This window comes from Pristis pectinata, chromosome 2 (assembly GCF_009764475.1).
Source record: "Pristis pectinata isolate sPriPec2 chromosome 2, sPriPec2.1.pri, whole genome shotgun sequence".
NCBI classification, from domain to species: Eukaryota; Metazoa; Chordata; class Chondrichthyes; order Rhinopristiformes; family Pristidae; genus Pristis; species Pristis pectinata.
The window spans coordinates 113,590,661-113,609,042 of record NC_067406.1 but is presented as its reverse complement, the minus strand read 5'-3'; the positions used below and the strand labels follow the sequence as shown (position 1 = coordinate 113,609,042).

General features: G+C 39.5%; 1 protein-coding gene across 5 annotated transcripts in view; it reads right to left on the bottom strand.

Moving 5' to 3' along the window:
* dclk2a (doublecortin-like kinase 2a) overlaps positions 1-18,382 on the bottom strand; it is a 272,001-nt gene that overhangs the window by 25,546 nt on the left and 228,073 nt on the right. For all 5 annotated transcript variants that reach the window (XM_052035871.1, XM_052035879.1, XM_052035888.1 and 2 more), the window contains 4 exons: positions 8,033-8,166; positions 5,953-6,030; positions 4,331-4,427; positions 898-978 (listed from right to left, as the gene is read on the bottom strand). In XM_052035871.1, the coding sequence (XP_051891831.1) occupies positions 898-978; positions 4,331-4,427; positions 5,953-6,030; positions 8,033-8,166 (390 nt within the window). The remainder of the gene's footprint in view (positions 1-897; positions 979-4,330; positions 4,428-5,952; positions 6,031-8,032; positions 8,167-18,382) is intronic.

Below are 18,382 nucleotides of genomic sequence, written 5' to 3'. Positions count from 1 at the left end.
TTTCTCCCTCCAGAAAAACATCTGTTCAGCAATACTTCTGGCCTTCTACCTCTTGACCAATTACATTATTAGGTCCCACCACCCCTTTAAACCCAGACTTGCCTCAATAATCAAGTACATTTTTTTGTAAGAGTAAAAGTAAGACGAATGAGTCTGGAGTTTCCTGTGTCTGTTTTCATCACCCATGCTGAATTTGTCATCACATTTGTCTGTTTCTAATCTTTTTATTGCTCTCCACTGTTCACTGGTTCATAATGAATGGTTGTGCCTCATGCTAATGCAATTGGTTAAGAGATAGAAGGCCAAAAGTATTACTGAACAGATGTTTTTCTGGAGGGAGAAAAATATGCAGTGGGATCCCCATTTTCTATTTTCATGTTTTATACAAGTCCTTGTCTTGTATTTCCTTGCATTATATAAGTCCTGGTCTTGTATATGGGAAGATTATTTAAAATCTACAAATGGGACAGTGCATCCTCCCTGTTCTTTCTCAGCAATGTATAAATGGTATCTATCTCCAGAGACTTACGTATTTTGAGCCCATTTAGCCTATCCAGGATTTCCATCTTATTTATAATTAAGTAATTCATTTTATTAGGAATACCATAGCCTGAAGTGAGTGTGCTGCTTGAATCTTGTCTTTCTGACTACTTGAAGGAGATAGTCATTGTGAGCACTCTTTATGATCTAGCGTCAACTGCTATGCTCTTTCCCAGTTTGGTATCTGTTCATTCTTATATCAGTTTCACTATCTTATTTTAGACAGATAGGCTTTGGCCAGGCAAAAAAGGCAATTTTAAATGCAGTACTTAATGGTCTACTCGCTTCCACCATTCATTTGGCAAGTCTTTCCTGTGGTGAAGCCTGTACATTTTGCAGTATTATCTCAATACTCACAGCCACCCAGGGATGCGTCAGAACTTTCTCAGCTGTGTAGCGTGACTCAATATCCACTTGCAGCATTCGACTAATCAATTCCTGCAACAAAATGACAGCACTGAGGCCAGAGGCATTTACAGTTACAGACTCAAGATAGCTCTGTGCTACAAGTGCTCCATTTAACTATTGCAACATCTGTATAATTTTACTGGTGGATGGTGGGCTACAGAAACCATACAATAAACCACTGCTATTGAACTCAGAAACCAGCAGCATACATTTCAGAAGAACTCAGACTAAACAGGGAAGATATGCACAGTGCAAGGTTTTCTTGAAACTGATGATCATAACCACCTCTGACTTTATCATTCAGTTGGAGTGTGGTAAATGAGGAATTGTCCAGTGTGGGCACTAAAATTTAACCATGCCAGAAAAAATGCAGTAAATGTCTTTTAAAATTCCTGTTAAACATCACATTTATTTTCTGTTACAATCTTTGGGTAAATGCATTCTAAGTTCTTCTACCCCTTTGTGTGAGAAGTTTTCTTTTGAATTTCTTTTTCATTGTTAGCTGAATTTTTAGATTATGTTCCATATTCTACTACTTTCACCATATGTAAGAGTCATTCTAGGCAGCAACTCTTCCCTCTAATATTCTCACCAGATTAACTAGGCCTCAGAAGTGAGCTTGTTTCATAGTCCTGCAAGCAAAACGTAATTTTTAAGCCAACACCCTTCACATACAAATAAATTTCAATTTTCTGACAGGACATGAGTGTACGCAACTACGATAAAATAAGATTTACACCATCATCCCTTTTGCTATTTGAACTTGTCTGCCTGCTACCCTTCCCTCATTCATTTATACAGGATGTGGATGCCACAGATTGAACCAGGATTTATTGTTCATCTCTAACTGTTGTTGAGGAGATAGTAGTTAGCCACCTACTTGGACCATTGCTGTGTGTTTCTTGGAAGGGAACATGCATGTGGTGGTCTTCCTAGTTGCCTACTGCTCTTGTGGTAGTGGTAGTGGTGCCTAGGTGGTAATGGCTCCAGGTTTGGTAGGTGTTTTCAAAATAGCCTAGGTGAGTAATATTTTGTAGCTGGTACACACTGAAGCTAAGATGTTATGATGGTGAAGGGAATACATGTTTAGGGTGGTGGGTGGGGTGCCACCCATGTGAGCTGGCTTGTCCTGGATGGTGCAGAGCTTCTTGACATAACTTGTGCCTTGTAGATGGCGGAGAGGCTTTGGGTGGCAGGAGATGAGTCACTCATTTCTGGATACCCAGCCTTTGATGTGCTCCTATTGCTACAGTATTTATGTTTCTGTTCTAGTTGAGCTTCTGATCAATGGTGACCCCAGGATGTTGATGGAATTGGATATTGACCATCAAGGGTATGTGGATAGCATTTTGGCTAAGGTCGTCAATTCCCTGTATTTGGGTGAATGTTATTTGCTATGTATCAGACCACACTGAAATAGTATTCAGGTCTTTCTACAAGTTGTCCTCATCTCCCTACCACTCTTCTGCTCTTTAAAATTTATTTTATCTCTAACTGTATCCAGTTTTGATGAAAGGTCAACCTGAATCTGCTTATTTCAAGACAACTGATGTCTGATCTGCATAGAGTTTCCAGCATTTTCTGGCTTTATTGTTTAAAAAATGATCAACAACAACAATTTGCATTTTTGTAGTAAGATTAACATAATAAAAGTATTCAAAAGCTCTTCACAAAGGTGGCTGTCAACAAAATATAATGCCAAGCACATAAGGAGATAATAGGACAGGTTATTGAGGTAGGTTTAGGAAGTGACTTAAGGAAGGAAAGAGAAATACAGGGACAAAGAGTTTTACTAAGAGAATACCACAGTTTAAGACCCAGCCAAGTCAAGATATGGCCACTGATGGTGGGGATGATAAAGGGGCCTGAATTAGAGAAGGACATATCTTGGAGGTTGCATAGTTTAGGAGGTAATAAAGAAGAAGAAAGATGAGGCCATGGAAGGATTGGAACCATGAGGATGATGTTTAAGTTCAAAGGATTGCTAGACTAGGAACTTTGGTCTTTGAGCAAATTACTGATGGTAAACAAGGCTTAATACAAATGAGGATACAGACAGCAGAAAACAGAACAGGCTGAAAATACAGGCAGATCTATGGAGAGAGAAAAAGAGTTGACAATTTAGGCTGATGACCTTTCATCAGGTTCTAACAATCATTAATACTAACATGACATAACATGTTGATTGCCAAAGGTTCTGAGATGCCTACCCCAAGTCGTTTGTATAAGCTCTACCTTTTTTACATTTCTTCTGTTAAAATCTTGCAAATTCTTTTCCCCAGTGAATTAGCATAGAATATTTAGCTATTTTAGATTCCATGTAAATTTTATGTGACTAAAAAACTTACATAAAATATTCTTGCTCAGCATCCTTGCCCAAAATGAATGGAAAATTCCCCTTCATATTAATGTTTGCATACATATGTTTTGAATCACATGCAGAGAACAGATATCCAATAAAATATTGACCCATCAAGAGATGCTGTTGCTTCTTATTTTTGTCTCAGACTTTGAGTGAGGTAAGTTGAAAACATTGTAACTGTCTTGTAGGTTGTGGTTGTGCCACAGAAGTGGGAGCAGCACACACAAATATTCAGCGATAATTTAAAAATAAGTTAACTATTCAAAAGCAGTTCTAGGTATGGTCTTGCAATATGCAAGTACAACTCACATTAATAATTTTAAACCCCTTGCACCAAAGTTCACGTTGAAAGAATTCACCTGGTTCACCATACCTCTAAACCACACTCCTCAATGTCCACCCCGACTTGAAACACATTGCCACCCATCACCCAGGCACTTTCCATCCAAACAGTATCGCACTTCACGCCTATACTGCCACTATCCCACCCCATACAGCCACTCATCACCCTCCGCATCACCATATATCACCCCCAGACCAACACACATACACCCACACCAATACACACCCCTCCCACACTGATACACATCACCTCGCATAACACCACACATCCTCTGCACCGACGTTCATCATATTGCACCTCATCATGTCCCACATCATCGCTCTCCATACTCCACATCACCGCACATCTCCCATAATACCACCTATAATCTTCCACACCACCCTATCTTCCACCATCTCCCTATCGTCATGTCTATTCCCTATACTGTCACATATCAACACATCATTTCAATACAGCTGCTCTCCATCCCACAGATCAGAACTCTCCATCCCAGATGCTGCCTCTCGTCATCCCAACATCACCCTCATCACCTATCACGATGTCATTTACCATCTCCCTTTCTGTCATACATTATCTCCCAGAAAGCCACGCATCATCTATAATACGATAATATTATCATCCCCCACATGGACAGACATCATTCCCCACAAATTGCTAATGAATTCCCCTTTACATACTTTAGCAGAGCCTGTGATATTGTCCCAGTAAGGAGATGGAAACTCCAGGCGGCCAACAAGAATCTGGTCAAACAGGTCCTCCTGCACATTGTTCTCACTGTAGAATCACAAAAATACAGTTAATACCATGGAACTTGGAAGCAAAGTCAATCCAGTTCATTTTCTATTTCTGCATTTTTAAATTCTCAATAATTACTGGAAAATAATTTTGGTCAAGGAAATAGCTTAGTGTGTTCCTGAAAAACCGATAACCAACAGAAGATAGGAGAGTGACACTTAAAGAAATATGTCATAAAGATTGTCATCAGGGTTGATAACGTGCTGAATATACAGAAATGTGTCTGCCTGGATTTCCCATGCACGTTATCAATATTGTTGATGGAAGAGCTCAATGATGACTTGCATTGACCCATACATCTTGCAGGAAGAATAACAGTAAGGCTATTAGTGCTCATTAATATTCTGGAAGAAATTAGACTGTAACTTGACTGTTCACCCAGGAATTTGATGTCCAATTTGCCCTGCTCCTCCAGAATCTTTGCTATGCTGTACCTGGATCCAAATAAATGAAGGCATGAAGCTGCAATTTTTACCATTGAGGTAAGCTACTAAACATGCCAAAGGATGGTATGGCTTATCCACTCATGTGCATATGAATTATTGCTTGTTGCTCAATACCACCAACCTCTGGGTCTGAAAAATGACTTCCACAAATATAGCGCTAAACACCTCTGGACTATAAAAGAAATAAAATATTTAAGGATTTTTATTTTAACCATTTCTGTCACTTTTAACTCGCTTGATTCCAGCTTTTATCTCTCTTTATTTTGCTTTTTATGACTTATTATACATCGAATTAAATATTCTAACTCAAGCTTCTTGATTCAAACTCCAGCCTTGAAATTGAATTTCATAGTATTTTGCAGTGCTGAACATCTGCCTTGTCTAGCCATAGTGCTTAATGAGATCCCCTAAAATATGTGAAATCATTCAAAATATATTGAAAGCAGTGATACATTGGTTTTCACCTAAAATCTTATGCTAAAACAGGACTTTCAAAGCAGCCAAGTTAGGGCAGCTGGAAACAATTTGGTGCACGGCTATGAAAGAAAGGTGTCAGCCCTTAAAGACCAACCCCCATGATAGCCAGACAGTAGTAACACACACAATAGCTGCTATAGAGGACAGAGAGAGGTTGCAACAGAAAGGGATGTTTGTCTTTATCCTCTATTTGTCTTTACCCTAGTTTCTCCACCTCCTTCCCCCTCCCCTCTCTCTCTTCTCCATCTATGCTTTTCCACCCTACCCCTCCCCCTTTCCTTTCTCTTTATCTTTCTCTCCACCTCCCCAACTTAATTAATTTACTGCTCTAACTTTTGCATTGGTACTTAGTGATCCTCAGCTGGGATCTGATGGCAATGGAGCAGTGTTCTTCCATAACCTTCACTTACTTCTTAGTCTGCACCTTCTGCTTTTGTTGCCAGAACCTGTTAGAAATTGGAACCTCAGCATCATCAGAAGCCAAACCTCACCTGTGGTTTATAATTTGCATACCACCAACTGCAGCAACTAGGATTGGAAAGAATTTCTGTCTTTACTGTGAGTGGTCTGAAACAGATTACCTGCGGAATGGGGGGAAGCCGCACAAGAGGATGTATGTTATGACACCTGCTGCCCAAATGTCAACCTTCAAGCCATATCTGTAAGAATATTGAGAACATAAGACACTTAAAGAACAGGAAAATTCTTTCTTTCGTTATTTATATTTGAACAACATAATAGCTTGTAATGGCACCCAACAGTCTAGTAGGAAGTAATGATTATCATGGATAGTCTCTTTCACATGGACAGGAATGGATCCAGGGAATATCTATCATTGTAGAGATGTTACTTTCAAAAAAATTATTGGAATTAAATTAAGTTGAAATAGATACACTAGCTTTTCAGTTCGCAACGGCAAGGGATTCGGAATTATTTGAGGTGGAAACCAACAAACATCCAACTCACTTGGAAATCTGACACATTCCACAGGACTTACTGCCCTAGTTCCCAAAAGAGTATATCATTACATAAAATTTTCATTAGTAGATGAAATTATTATAGAAATATTATTCAGTAATTTACTAAGTATAGAAAATATAGCAAAAAATACACAATGATGCAGTCACAACACAGATAGAAATCTGATCACTTAATGGAACACCCATTTGTAGCTGGGGGCAAACAGACTTCAGTTTGAAAACATAAGCCTTATAGATCATTGTGACATAAAATGACCTCTGTTACAATGTGTTCAGATTAAAACTTTTTGTGGGAGACAACAGAATTCCTGGGTAGGATATCAGTCCTTCATAATTCTATTTATTGAACTAGTGGACAGTCAGAGGATACCTGAGGTACAGTGCTTATTTTTCCTTGATGTAGTCCTTTACCACCTGATTCCTTATGTGTTTATTGGTCAAACTGTGAGCAATGACTTAATGAGAACATTAATATTCTTTTAGATTTCAACTCATTTGCATAAAGGTTTTTCCAACATCTTTTAGATTTATTTATTTACATAAAACAAACCTGAAGGGAAGATACATTTATAACATGTTTTTAAAGATTTCAGAATCTCCCAAAGTGCTTTGTAGTCAAATACTTCTTGAAATATAATCGGCATTGCAATGTATAAAACACAGGCTCTCCACCTTCAGCAATGTGCGAGTCATCAAATAACTAGTTTCAGTGAAGTTGGTTGGGAGTTATATATCGGTTAGGACAGCCAAGTTCTGTCTCCTTTAAAATTGCACCGGAGAATCTATTATGGTCCTCTGAGATCCTGAGGTGCTCCCTTGGTCCTATGCTGGAGTACCAACCTGGAATTTTGTGCTCAAGATTAAATAATGGGAGTTGAACCACAGATACTGACTCAGGGTGAAGAGTGGCTGGCACCCATAAAAGCACAAAAGGTTTTGAGCCAATATCTGTAACAACCAGGAAAAATATGATCTTTGCCATATTTGGAGCTTGATAAGATTTGGTATGTTACCGTAGACTCTTGCGAATTTCTACAGATGTACGGTGGAGAACCTTCTGACTAGTTGTATGAAGGCTCCCATGTGCAGGATTGAAAGAGGTGGTAGAAGGTTGTAGATTCAGCCAGCTCCATCACAGACACAACCCTCCCCACCATCGAGGACATCTTCAAGAGGCAGTGCCTTAAGAAGGTGGCATCCATCATTAAGGAACCTCACCACCCGGGTCATGCCCTCTTCTCATTACTACCATCAGGGAGGAGGTACAGGAGCCTGAAGACCCATACTCAATGTTTCAGGAACAGCTTCTTCTCCTTCGTCATCAGATTTCTGAAAGGTCCATGAACCCATGAACACTACCTCGTTATTCCTCTTTCGCACTATCTATTTATTTATTTTTGGTAACATAGTAATTTTATGTCTTGTGCCGTACTGCTGCCACAAAACAACAAATTTCACTACATATGTCAGTGATAATAAACTTGATTCTGATTCTAATAAAATTACAAGTGGCTAGAATGTGCCAAAAAACTGATGCAATATACATGATGAGGATGGCCTAATCAGTCAGCAACCTGTAGCCTGAATGCTCAATGAACCACTGAAAGTTGCAGGCCAATTTGTGGCTACCCACCTTTAGCAGCAAAAAAACTATCCTAACCTTAACCTGATCACCACTTACCCACTCTCTGCAATGATCTCTGGAGCAACATACGTTGGTGTACCACAAACTGTGTACAAGGGCCCATCTACCACAGTTGCCAGACCAAAGTCGCCCAGTTTCAAGGACTTGGTTCCATCTACATATTCACACACCTGCAGAAATGGAAAAATAATGATTATTGAGGTATCTGATTAAGTAAATCAGACATTACTTGAATGGATACAAAATTGATTCAATTCAATATTTTTCTCAAGGTATACAGTAGATTGATGATCCAAAGAATAACTTAATCTACAATCTGGAAGAATAAAACGCCTTTGTGGAACAATAAATCTGTCCATTTGCAGGATTCCTAGAACACACTCAATTCATTTGTGAGTTGTATGATGTCAGACTGAAGTACCAAACAGATTTTTCAGAAATAGAAGCTTTTACAGTGGCAGAAAATACACATGTTGTTGAGATATTCAGAACTGCATGGACCTTCCACTTACTCACTGGAAAATTTAACCCATTATCTGAAGTCCCCACCACAAAACTGTTTTTCTCTCTACTGTTTCAAACCCCTCCCTGACCAATGTCGGTGACTGTCACAAACTCTGTGACCTGTTTGACCCTGAGCTAATCTTCACACTACGCGTATTCTCCATCACAAAGACTGCCTACTTCCACCTCTGAAACAATGTATCTCCAGCCTGCTTCAGTTTACCATCACTGAAATGTTCATCTCTGTCTTCTTTATATCCAACCACAACTTTTCCATTACTTTCCCAGGAGTCTCCACACCTCCACATTTGTAAACCTTTGTTTATCCAGAACTCTGCTGGGTACATGCCAACCTATGCCAAGTATTATCATTCAGAGTTTCCAAACCTACAATATTTCTTACCCTGAAAATGCCCTGATATGAAAACTCCTAATCTTCATGTTCCAGTACTCCTTGAGCTTTGTATTCCCTTTCTCTGCAAGCTCTACAATTATTCACAGATGGTTCTGGCCTGTCCTAGTCAGACCTACTTCCATGTCACACTTTCGGCAGATGCATCCTCAGCTGCAGGAACAGAGGCTCTGAAATCCCCTCCTGAAGGTTCTCAAGCTATGCCTTTAGTCAAGGTTTTAGCAATCTGTTCTTGTATCCCCTTAGCCTTCTGTCAATTTTCATGTGAATGCACTTTCGTGAAGCATCTTGGGGTGATTTCCCAGATTAATGATATATTTGTCTTTTTAGCTAAGTATCTTAACTCTGTGGTGCTTGATACTTGGGTGCTATGGATGCTGAATTTATTTCAAGTAGAGCAAGATTCTATGAAGAGCAGGACAAGCTATCTCAGTGGAACCATGGTATAGCTAGTAGAACTACTGTCTCAAAGCTCCTGTGACCAAGTTCAATCCCAATTTCTGGTGCTGTCTGTATGAAATTTGCATGTTGTCCCTGTGACCTTGTGTGTTTCCTCAGAGTGTTCTTGTGTCCTACTGCATGCCAAAGATGCGTGAGTTGGTTGGTTAACTGTAAAATGTAAATCAACCCTGGTATATAGGAGAGTAGTAAAATCTGTCTGGGGGGATTTCACAGGAATGTGAGGAGAGTAAAACTGGTTTAGCTTAGGGTTCGTATGACCTTAGACCTATAAAGCTCCATAAGATAACATATCAACTAAGATCCATTGGAGACCTCAAATTATTGCAGGTACTCATCCTACCAAGGTTGTCCAAAGTAATACAAGGGTGGCACAGCCAGTGGAGATGCTGCCTCAGAGCTCCAGTGACACAGGTTCGATCCTGACCTCCAATGCTGTCTGTGTGGAACTTGTATGCTCTCCCTGTGCCTGTGTGGGGTTTCCTTCAAGTGCTCTGGGATTCTGGGTTTATTGGCCACTGTAAATTGCCCACAGTGGGTAGGTGAGTGGTATAATCAGAGAGGTGTTGATGGGAATGTGGGGAGAACAAAGACAGATTAGTATAGGTCTGATTTGATATTTGGTGTGGATTGGCAGGTATTAGGGCCTAATTCCATGCTACATGACTCCATGACTATTCCATCAAAGTGTTTATCTGAGTCCTCTTCAGTGAAACTCATAGATTACCTTGGGTACCTGGGCCATCCTTTCTTCCTGTCCAAGTTACAGGTCATTATATGCAGATCCTGCCTTGAAGATAACCACTAAATTATATGCACTGGCGTTTTTTATATTCTTTTAAGAACATTCCTCTCCAGACCAATATTTATTTTCCAATGCTTATTGCCTTCTGGAACCACTACTGTTCTTGTGGTAGGGAATTTCAGAATTTTGACTGAGCACTAATGAAGAAACAGTGATGACTTTTCAAATCATATGGTGTGTGGCTTGAAAGCAAACTTGCGGGTGCGAGCATCCACATGTGTTTGCTATCCTTGTCCTTCTGGCAGTAGAGGTTATGTATTTGGCTGGTGCCTTTAAAGAAGGCTTGGTGAGTTGCTGCAGTACATTTTATGGACAGTACACACAGTTTGGCATTGGTGGATTGAGTGAATTTAAGTGGTGAATCAAATGCCAATGAAATCAGTTACTTTGTCCTGGGTGATGTTGAGCTTCTTGGGATTTATTGAAATTGTTTTCATCCAGGTGAATAGAAAAATGCCATCACAGGACTGACTTGTATCTTGTTGATGGTATAAAGCCTTGCAGAAATCAGGAGGTGACTCACATGCTGCACAAGATCTGAACTGACATTTTCTGATAGCCAGGGGCTTATCCACTAGGGTTTCTGGTCAATGGTAACCTGCATGATATTGATGATGGGTGATCTCTGTATTGGTAAAGCTGTTGAATGTCAAGGGGAGGTGGTTCTATTCTCTCTTGTTAATATGGACTGCTTCAGTATATGCAGAACTGTGAATAGAAGGGAATGCTGTGAGACTATCAGCCAGCATCACCACCACTAACCTTATGATGAAGGGAAGGTCAGTGCTAACACTCTGAAGGTAGCTGAGCCTCAGACATTGCCATAAAGAACCCAAACAGCAATGTTCCTGAGGCTGAGGTGATTAGACTTTAACATCCACCACTATCTATGTGGCAGGCATCGCTCTAGCTCATGGAAAGTGATCCACTTATTCACAGTGACTTAATGTCACATTCAGTAAAGTGCTGACATCAAGCGTGGTCACTCTCAGCTCACTCCTGAGGTTCAATTCTTTGATCTATTGTTGGATCAAGGCTCCAATGAGCTATTCATTTAAATGGATCTGGCAAAATGTAAACTAAGCATTTTGTGGGCAGGTTATTTGTGAGCAAATGCCACTTAAAAGCTTTGTTGGCGTAATAACCTTCCATCACTTTGCTGGTTATTGAGTATAGATTGATGGGTAATGGGCTGGATTAGACTTTCCTGTGTTTTGTAGACACCTGAGTTGTGGTTAGGAGGATAAAATGTGAGTCTTTACCTTCATTGCCTTCTTGCTCTTCAACACTGTCAGGTGAGGTTTCAGATCTTAGCTATCTGAAAGGTGAAATGTTGAGATGAGAAATGGTTGGAGGGATGGGGATGGTGGGGCATGTGAAATTAAGAGGTGCAACACCATCTGCAATTTGCAAATCAGAAGAGATTGTGGGATGAAGGGTAGAGGGATGCAAGAAGGTGGATTAGGTTTAAGGATACCATCATCTTCAATGGTTTCAGCCTTGCTGCTGGCTGTGGACTCAGCAATGGACATTCCAAGTTAGAACATGTGAGTAGATCTGAGGTTTGCAACTATGCTGAATGTGTGAGGGTTCGATGGAGTATACCACTGTTCAGTATGAGTCCTACTCGGTAGACATTGCAGATAAATGACTGAGCAGTATGTAAAACTATAAGATTTTTAATGTTGTTTATATAAGGGTTTTGAGGATGCATTTGCTGATTCTGGCCACAGTTGAGAGGCCATATGACTGCAAATGGCACTGCATTTAGATGCCCTGGGTTCAACTCTTGGCTTTGACTACCAGAGCCATCTCCAACCACACCCCACACCACACCCACCCCGCCCCCCACTGTGGAAACAGGATATTTCTCCTTTGCACTTCTTTCACCAGTGCAAAGCTGTCTCATGCATTATGCTTTCAATGTCTTCCAGGTTAGAATAAATTGTGGAATCCCTATAGTCGCAATGCACATAAATTGTGGAATCCCTATAGTCGCAATGCACCTTGTGTTAAGAAGTGTTGGCAGTAAGTAGTGCAGGCTAATTTTAGCGGTCCTGGCCTCCAGCTACGATGATAAGCTAATGCTCAAAGGCACTTCACATTGGATGCAGACAGTAATGAAGTAAATGAGCAGGCAGCACAATGTTGGCATACTGCCTGCACTGGAAACCATGGGGCAAAGGTTAATTATGCATTGCAATCTCATGTTCATTTTCTGGATCTGTACAATTTAGCTCCTTTGCTGTTTACTTTCAGACTTCCAGTATTTGCAGTAATTTTCATTATGTTCATATATCCTAAACTAAAATGTATCCTGATCATACTGCAAGTTCATTTGATTAGTCTGGTGAGATGTTTACAGTGTTCCTCATACTTTGGTTAGTGTTTTCCTCAGGGACTAGTTTTGTTATTAATTAACAGCTTGGCTTGTTTTTTTCAGATGTGCTTTAAGCATGGCCAGGGGAACATGGCCAATTCTCCAGCAGGGGATGGTAGACCAGTTTTCAGTGCGTTACACTCTCATGATGAACTGTTATTTTAATCTATAGAGGAAGTTACACTACGAAAATCTATAAATTAGAGACATTAATATGCATTTTTGTCACATCAGTGAGTGCATGTTGTTTGCTTTATCAATTACTTGATGAAGGAACTTTAAATGATTAAAAATGAACACTTTTGAAGAATAAATGCAACTGTAGCTTACAGCAGAAAGACACAAATTCTTCCTTTGAATGGTCCACAATACCCTGCATGTTTCTAATTTTTCGCTTGAGCTCCACATTCCTATTTTCAGTGATGACTTTTGGCAGGAATAATTCTGTTTCATGCTGAGTGTTTCATGCTGAGCGTGATTTTTTTGCAAAAGAATCTTGTACACAGGTGTTAACTCCCTACCCAAGAACACTGCACCAGAAGGACTACAGCATTTCAAGAAGGCAGCTCACCCCCACCTTCTCTTGGGTATTAACAAATAAACCTAAACATAAACATAACATAAAAGTGGCCTTCCCCAGATCATCCCCAAAAAAAAAATTTCAAAAAAAGGAATAGTATGACTCTGATGTTACCCCTTAACGTGATGCCTCTCAACCAGGGATATATCTAGTGATAACCATGGATTTCATATCAGACTTCACAGGATATTCAAGGTCTGTGAGTGTTGAGAAGAATGTAACAAGTAGATAGTGACCCTTTAACATGGAGTACTGAGGGGTAATTCCCAACACACTTTTCAAAATCTGATACAGTATTTGTGTTCTCAAGATGTTTAGTAATACAAATGAACAAGCATGGCTTCAAATTAATTTAAGCAAAATACACCAGCTATTCTTAATAATGATGAAAAAATCCCTGGAAGAGCAACAATTTAACTTTTATTTTAACAGCTTTTCCCCAATGTAAGGCATGCTGTTGGTCTGTGAAAAATAAAATCCATTAATTAGTGAAAATCTCATATTTCTGGGTTATGACTTTCTTGCTCTTGTTAAGCATAGAGGATAATATACCCCAGTGGGCTGCCCCCAGAACACTCAACGCAAAAGATGCATTTCACTGTGTGTTTCGATGTACATGTGACTAATAAAGATGTCTTATCTTACCCTGTAGGGGATGATCAAGACGTGCAGGATACCCAAGGAACAAATATTTCTGAGTTGTTGGGTTTATCTTGTTTTGTCAGTGAAAACACAGTGAGTTTTATGCTTTAAACACAATGATAGATTTAGTGACCAAGGTAATAGAAAATCCTATTCTGGGGCAACCAGTAGTTTGAAATAGTTCCCAAATGTGCTGGTAGCACTGACAAAGACAGGAAAGTATAATTGGACAACAAGCACTCAAGCATAACTATGAACTGATAAAAATATTGATGTGTCCTCATTCTAAAACTAATAAAAAGTAATAAATGAACACAGCCTCAGGTTAAATATGATGAGCAGTTTTATCATGTATTAGAAGCAGTCTGGACAAAACAGAGATTTGGCCATCTGGTGAACATTCTCTTTTTTAGTCCTTGACAAGTTCATGTGTTTTTGCCAAAAAATGTATTAATGGCCTAAAATGAAGTAGAAATATAAGAATGCACTGAACTGGGAAATTGTATCTCTCTCCATCTGGCTCGTCTCAGAACAGTTAACTGACAATATCCTTCAATTAATTTTCTTAACAAATGCATGTTGAACTCCTCTAATAATTATTGCTATTATTAGCCTTGAGTGCCTCTGTAAACAATCCACTCTTATCCAATCTCTTTTTGAAGTAGTTGGGCTAGAAATTATAATCTACATAAAACTGCACGCTAAAGGTGGCATCTCATGGATGGCTGGGGGAGGGGGTGCGTCTGGGGGCACAGGTTTTGTCTGAGTTGCCCTGAATGTGTCAGGTGGAGGTGGAGGGGCAGTATGGTGAATTGGGGAGTGAAGACTGCAAGTTGAAGATGGGATGTAGTAGAAGAGGGGTGACAAAATCCAGAAAGGAGAAAGATCAGGCGAGGTGCGGAGTCGGGGTGACATTTGGGCTGAGGAGATGATTGTAGGGCCTGAGGACATCAGCAAGGAGGGGGTGCTGAGAGGATCTGTGAAAGTGAAGACTCAAAGAAAAATCTATCTGGAGGATGATGAATGCTTCAAAATAGCCAGCAGTGCCTCTGGTAGGCTCATACACTTAAACTACAAAGCAGGCTTTAAACTCCCAGTCAACATCTGCTTTGTTGCTCACGGCCTTTTGCACAGTACAATTTCACTCATGTGATGTCAAATTGACTATTGCATATTGGCCCTGTGCAAGGGTGTTTCACACACAGAAAGATTTTGGATCAAAGATCTGGAAGTGTACTGCCTGTGCACAAAGCACCACATTAAGTTTAGCAACTTCTGATAAAATTTCAACACGTCGTGCATAAAAAATGTTGTACTACAAAACAGAACTTATAGATTGTTACATCTGCAGAAATATGTTTCCTTTTCTCATCTTTATTCCATTCTGTCTTGTTATCATTGTTCAATTCCTGATTGTAGTAAAAAATTTCTCATGTTTAACATTTTTGACTAATGTAAGGGTTTTGAATATCTCAGTGAGATCCTTTCCAATCTCCTTTAATGTAAACAAACTCAGCTTCCCCTTGTATTTCAGGTGTTTAATACTTGCTTAACCCCTTTGGTAGCCTTTTCTTGCACCTCTTTAAGACACAATATGTTCAGCAGAACTGTACGCAATCCAATCTCCTGCAAAGGCTCCACACTCTTTCCTATAATGTGTTTAATTTTATGCATTATAAATTTTAAAAATCTATTGCATCATTTGCCGCTGCTGCACAACATACCGATAGTTTTAAAGAACTGCCCACCTACACACCTGTTACAAAATTTAGGTTTGCTGATCATTTCTGCAATTAGATCTTGTGGCCTCTGCAATTAGGAGATCACTTTTAGTTCCCATTATTGAGTTAAAAGATGGCATGATCCAGGAAATGTTAATAATAAGACCCCTGGTGTCTAACAGCTATCACACCCACTGGTCACCTGCTTTTCAGGAGGAGAGTTGATAAAAACTGGCGAGGTGTGGAAAGATAAACCAAAAAATTGGTCATTCCAATGCTTGGTTATAGAAAATTTCTGTTCATCCATTGCTTTACGTCAGATACTTGGGGTAAGTGGATGGGTCTAGAGAACATATGATAAGGTAGATCTTGAAGTCTTTAGAATACACGTTGGAAACTTTCACTGTGTTTTAGGTTCATGTTGCCAATGTGCAACATATAGATAATAAATTGATAGATCCTTTGGTAACCCTTGAGAAAATGACATGGGTATGAGAAGGGAAGGTACTGCAGGTGATTTTTCTGGGCCTTACTGGATAGTTATCAATCAAACCAGATAAGCTCAGTACCACTCATCTGCATGATGATGTGTAGGTATCAAGGTGAATGGAATGGCCAACAATGTCAAAAGCTGCTGACATGTCAAGAGGACAAGGAGGGATAGATAATTTTTGTCATAACCAAATTAATAACATTGATCAGAGCTGGTTTGATCATGTGCTGAAGCTTGAATTAGAGCGAGTGTGTGGAATTCAAACAAGGAGTTTTGGGAAAGCTGGATTTAAATTTGGGAAGCTATGACATTCAAGGACTTTGGCGAGTGAGGGGAGGTTGGACATGGTGGAGCAATTTGCAAGGGCAAAATAGTCAGTGATTAGTCTTTTTAATATAATAATAAGTTATGCAATATTTGCTCTTCATATAGGGTTAACTAATGTCATAAGTCAGTATTGCTGATTGGCACTGATTTGGAGACATACCTATCAACCTCTACACATCCAGATTTAAAACATGAGCTGACTGTATCACTTCAAGATGGAGACAGACAAAAGCTCCATCTCTCCACTCTGAGCTTTCTGTGTTCAGGACTGGCTCACTAACTTCCTTTCATAACTGTCACCTTCAATGTAGAAGTTGTTTATGCTTGGTCTAACTCAAGCATAATGTTTTGGTCTTCTGGTGTACTTAATGATTTAAAGCATTCCTACTTTATACATAGATACCTCTTTAGCATATTCTGTTGACTTTGCCCCTTCATTGTCTCAAAGTAGTAATTTTACTCAGGAAACATAATTCTGGGATTCTAGATAATTCACCTCCAATGATATCTTCGATGTATCCCACAGTGATAAGACTATTGAATGGTTCCCTTATATGATGAGATGGACTCTTGACCTCACAATCTACCTTGTTTGACCTTGCACCTTATTGTCTACCTGCAATGCACTTCCCTGTAGCTGTGACACTATTCTGTATTCTGTTATTGTTTTTACCCTGTACTACCTCAATGCACTGTATAATGAATTGATCTGTACGAATGGTATGCAAGACAAGTTTTTCACTGTACCTTGGGACAAGTATCAATAATAAACCAATACCAACTAATTTTCAAGCCAACTGATAAGAATCTCAAAATGAGTTGATGTCTAAAGTTTCCTTATGTGTTGTGTATTCAATCTGTCTTGTCACTGGTCTCACCTTTACAACCACTGACATTGAAACTTATTTTCCATTTGTTAACTCATCTTCCCAATCTATCTGACAGCTAATCCCCACTCTATTCCATACCTCCCCCCTTCTGCCCAAAATGAAGACATGTACATGGGTAACTTCTGAAGACTCTAGTTTTATCCACATTCTGTATCACTGATGGATGCTTTAAATGATGAAGGTCACAGCAATGATTCTTGGGATTCTGATATGGAATTCATTGTATAACCATCTGTGACACAGTCAGTTTTCAATACCCTACAATAATTGATCTTAATTCTGCTCTCACACCTTTCAGAATGTTCTTTGCACTGCAATAGATCAAAATCTAGGTAAAGAATGTCCCTGGAGCTCTTTCATTCACAAACTGGTTTGACATGCGAGATTCTCTGTCAAAACCCGATGTTGTCTTAACCTGATGACATTCCAATTCTCTGGGTGTTTCAGGGAGAGGCATTGTCTTCTTGCCCAAACACTGAAAGAAGGAAAGTCATACAAAGGTATGCTTCACTAATGACAGAGCAATGCATTTATCTTTTTTTTGAGGCAGACCCTGTAACTTGAGTGGAAAATCAGTGGAAGTAACAAAGCAGTAGTATGAACAGTCATTTCCACTTTTTCTCTGAAAGTGAAAGGGGCTGAAGCGATAGCAAGAGGTAAATTACAATCTGTTGGAGTCACGATTTGGAAACATTTCCCTCAATTCCCATATTTATCTTAAAGGAGAATAATAACAACTTAAAATGTATCTCTCAGTACCATACAGAGTACTGGGTATATACTGTAGGTTCAGGTGGGATAAACAGCTTATAATTGATTAAGAATTGATAAGTGAATGCTGAGTATTGAATTCGATGGGAGAAATAATGGAGGTAGCTATACTATCTCTGGTATAAAGGAAGGACTGAGTTGGCCACATCAGCAGGACACTCACAGGACACAACTAGGACACTGCCAATATCAAGGCATCTTAAAGCTTAGATGCTGCCAAAGGAGACATGTGATTATTTTCTGGAGTGATTTTAGATTTCTGCTGCTGCCTCATATAAAATTACTGTATAGTGACTGAACAAAAATCAATGGCACCTGTTATTAGTGCAGATATTAGTTTATTGTGTGGCTGGAATTGCTTGGGACTCTGGGACTGGTGCTGATTTTTTGGAAACCTCCATC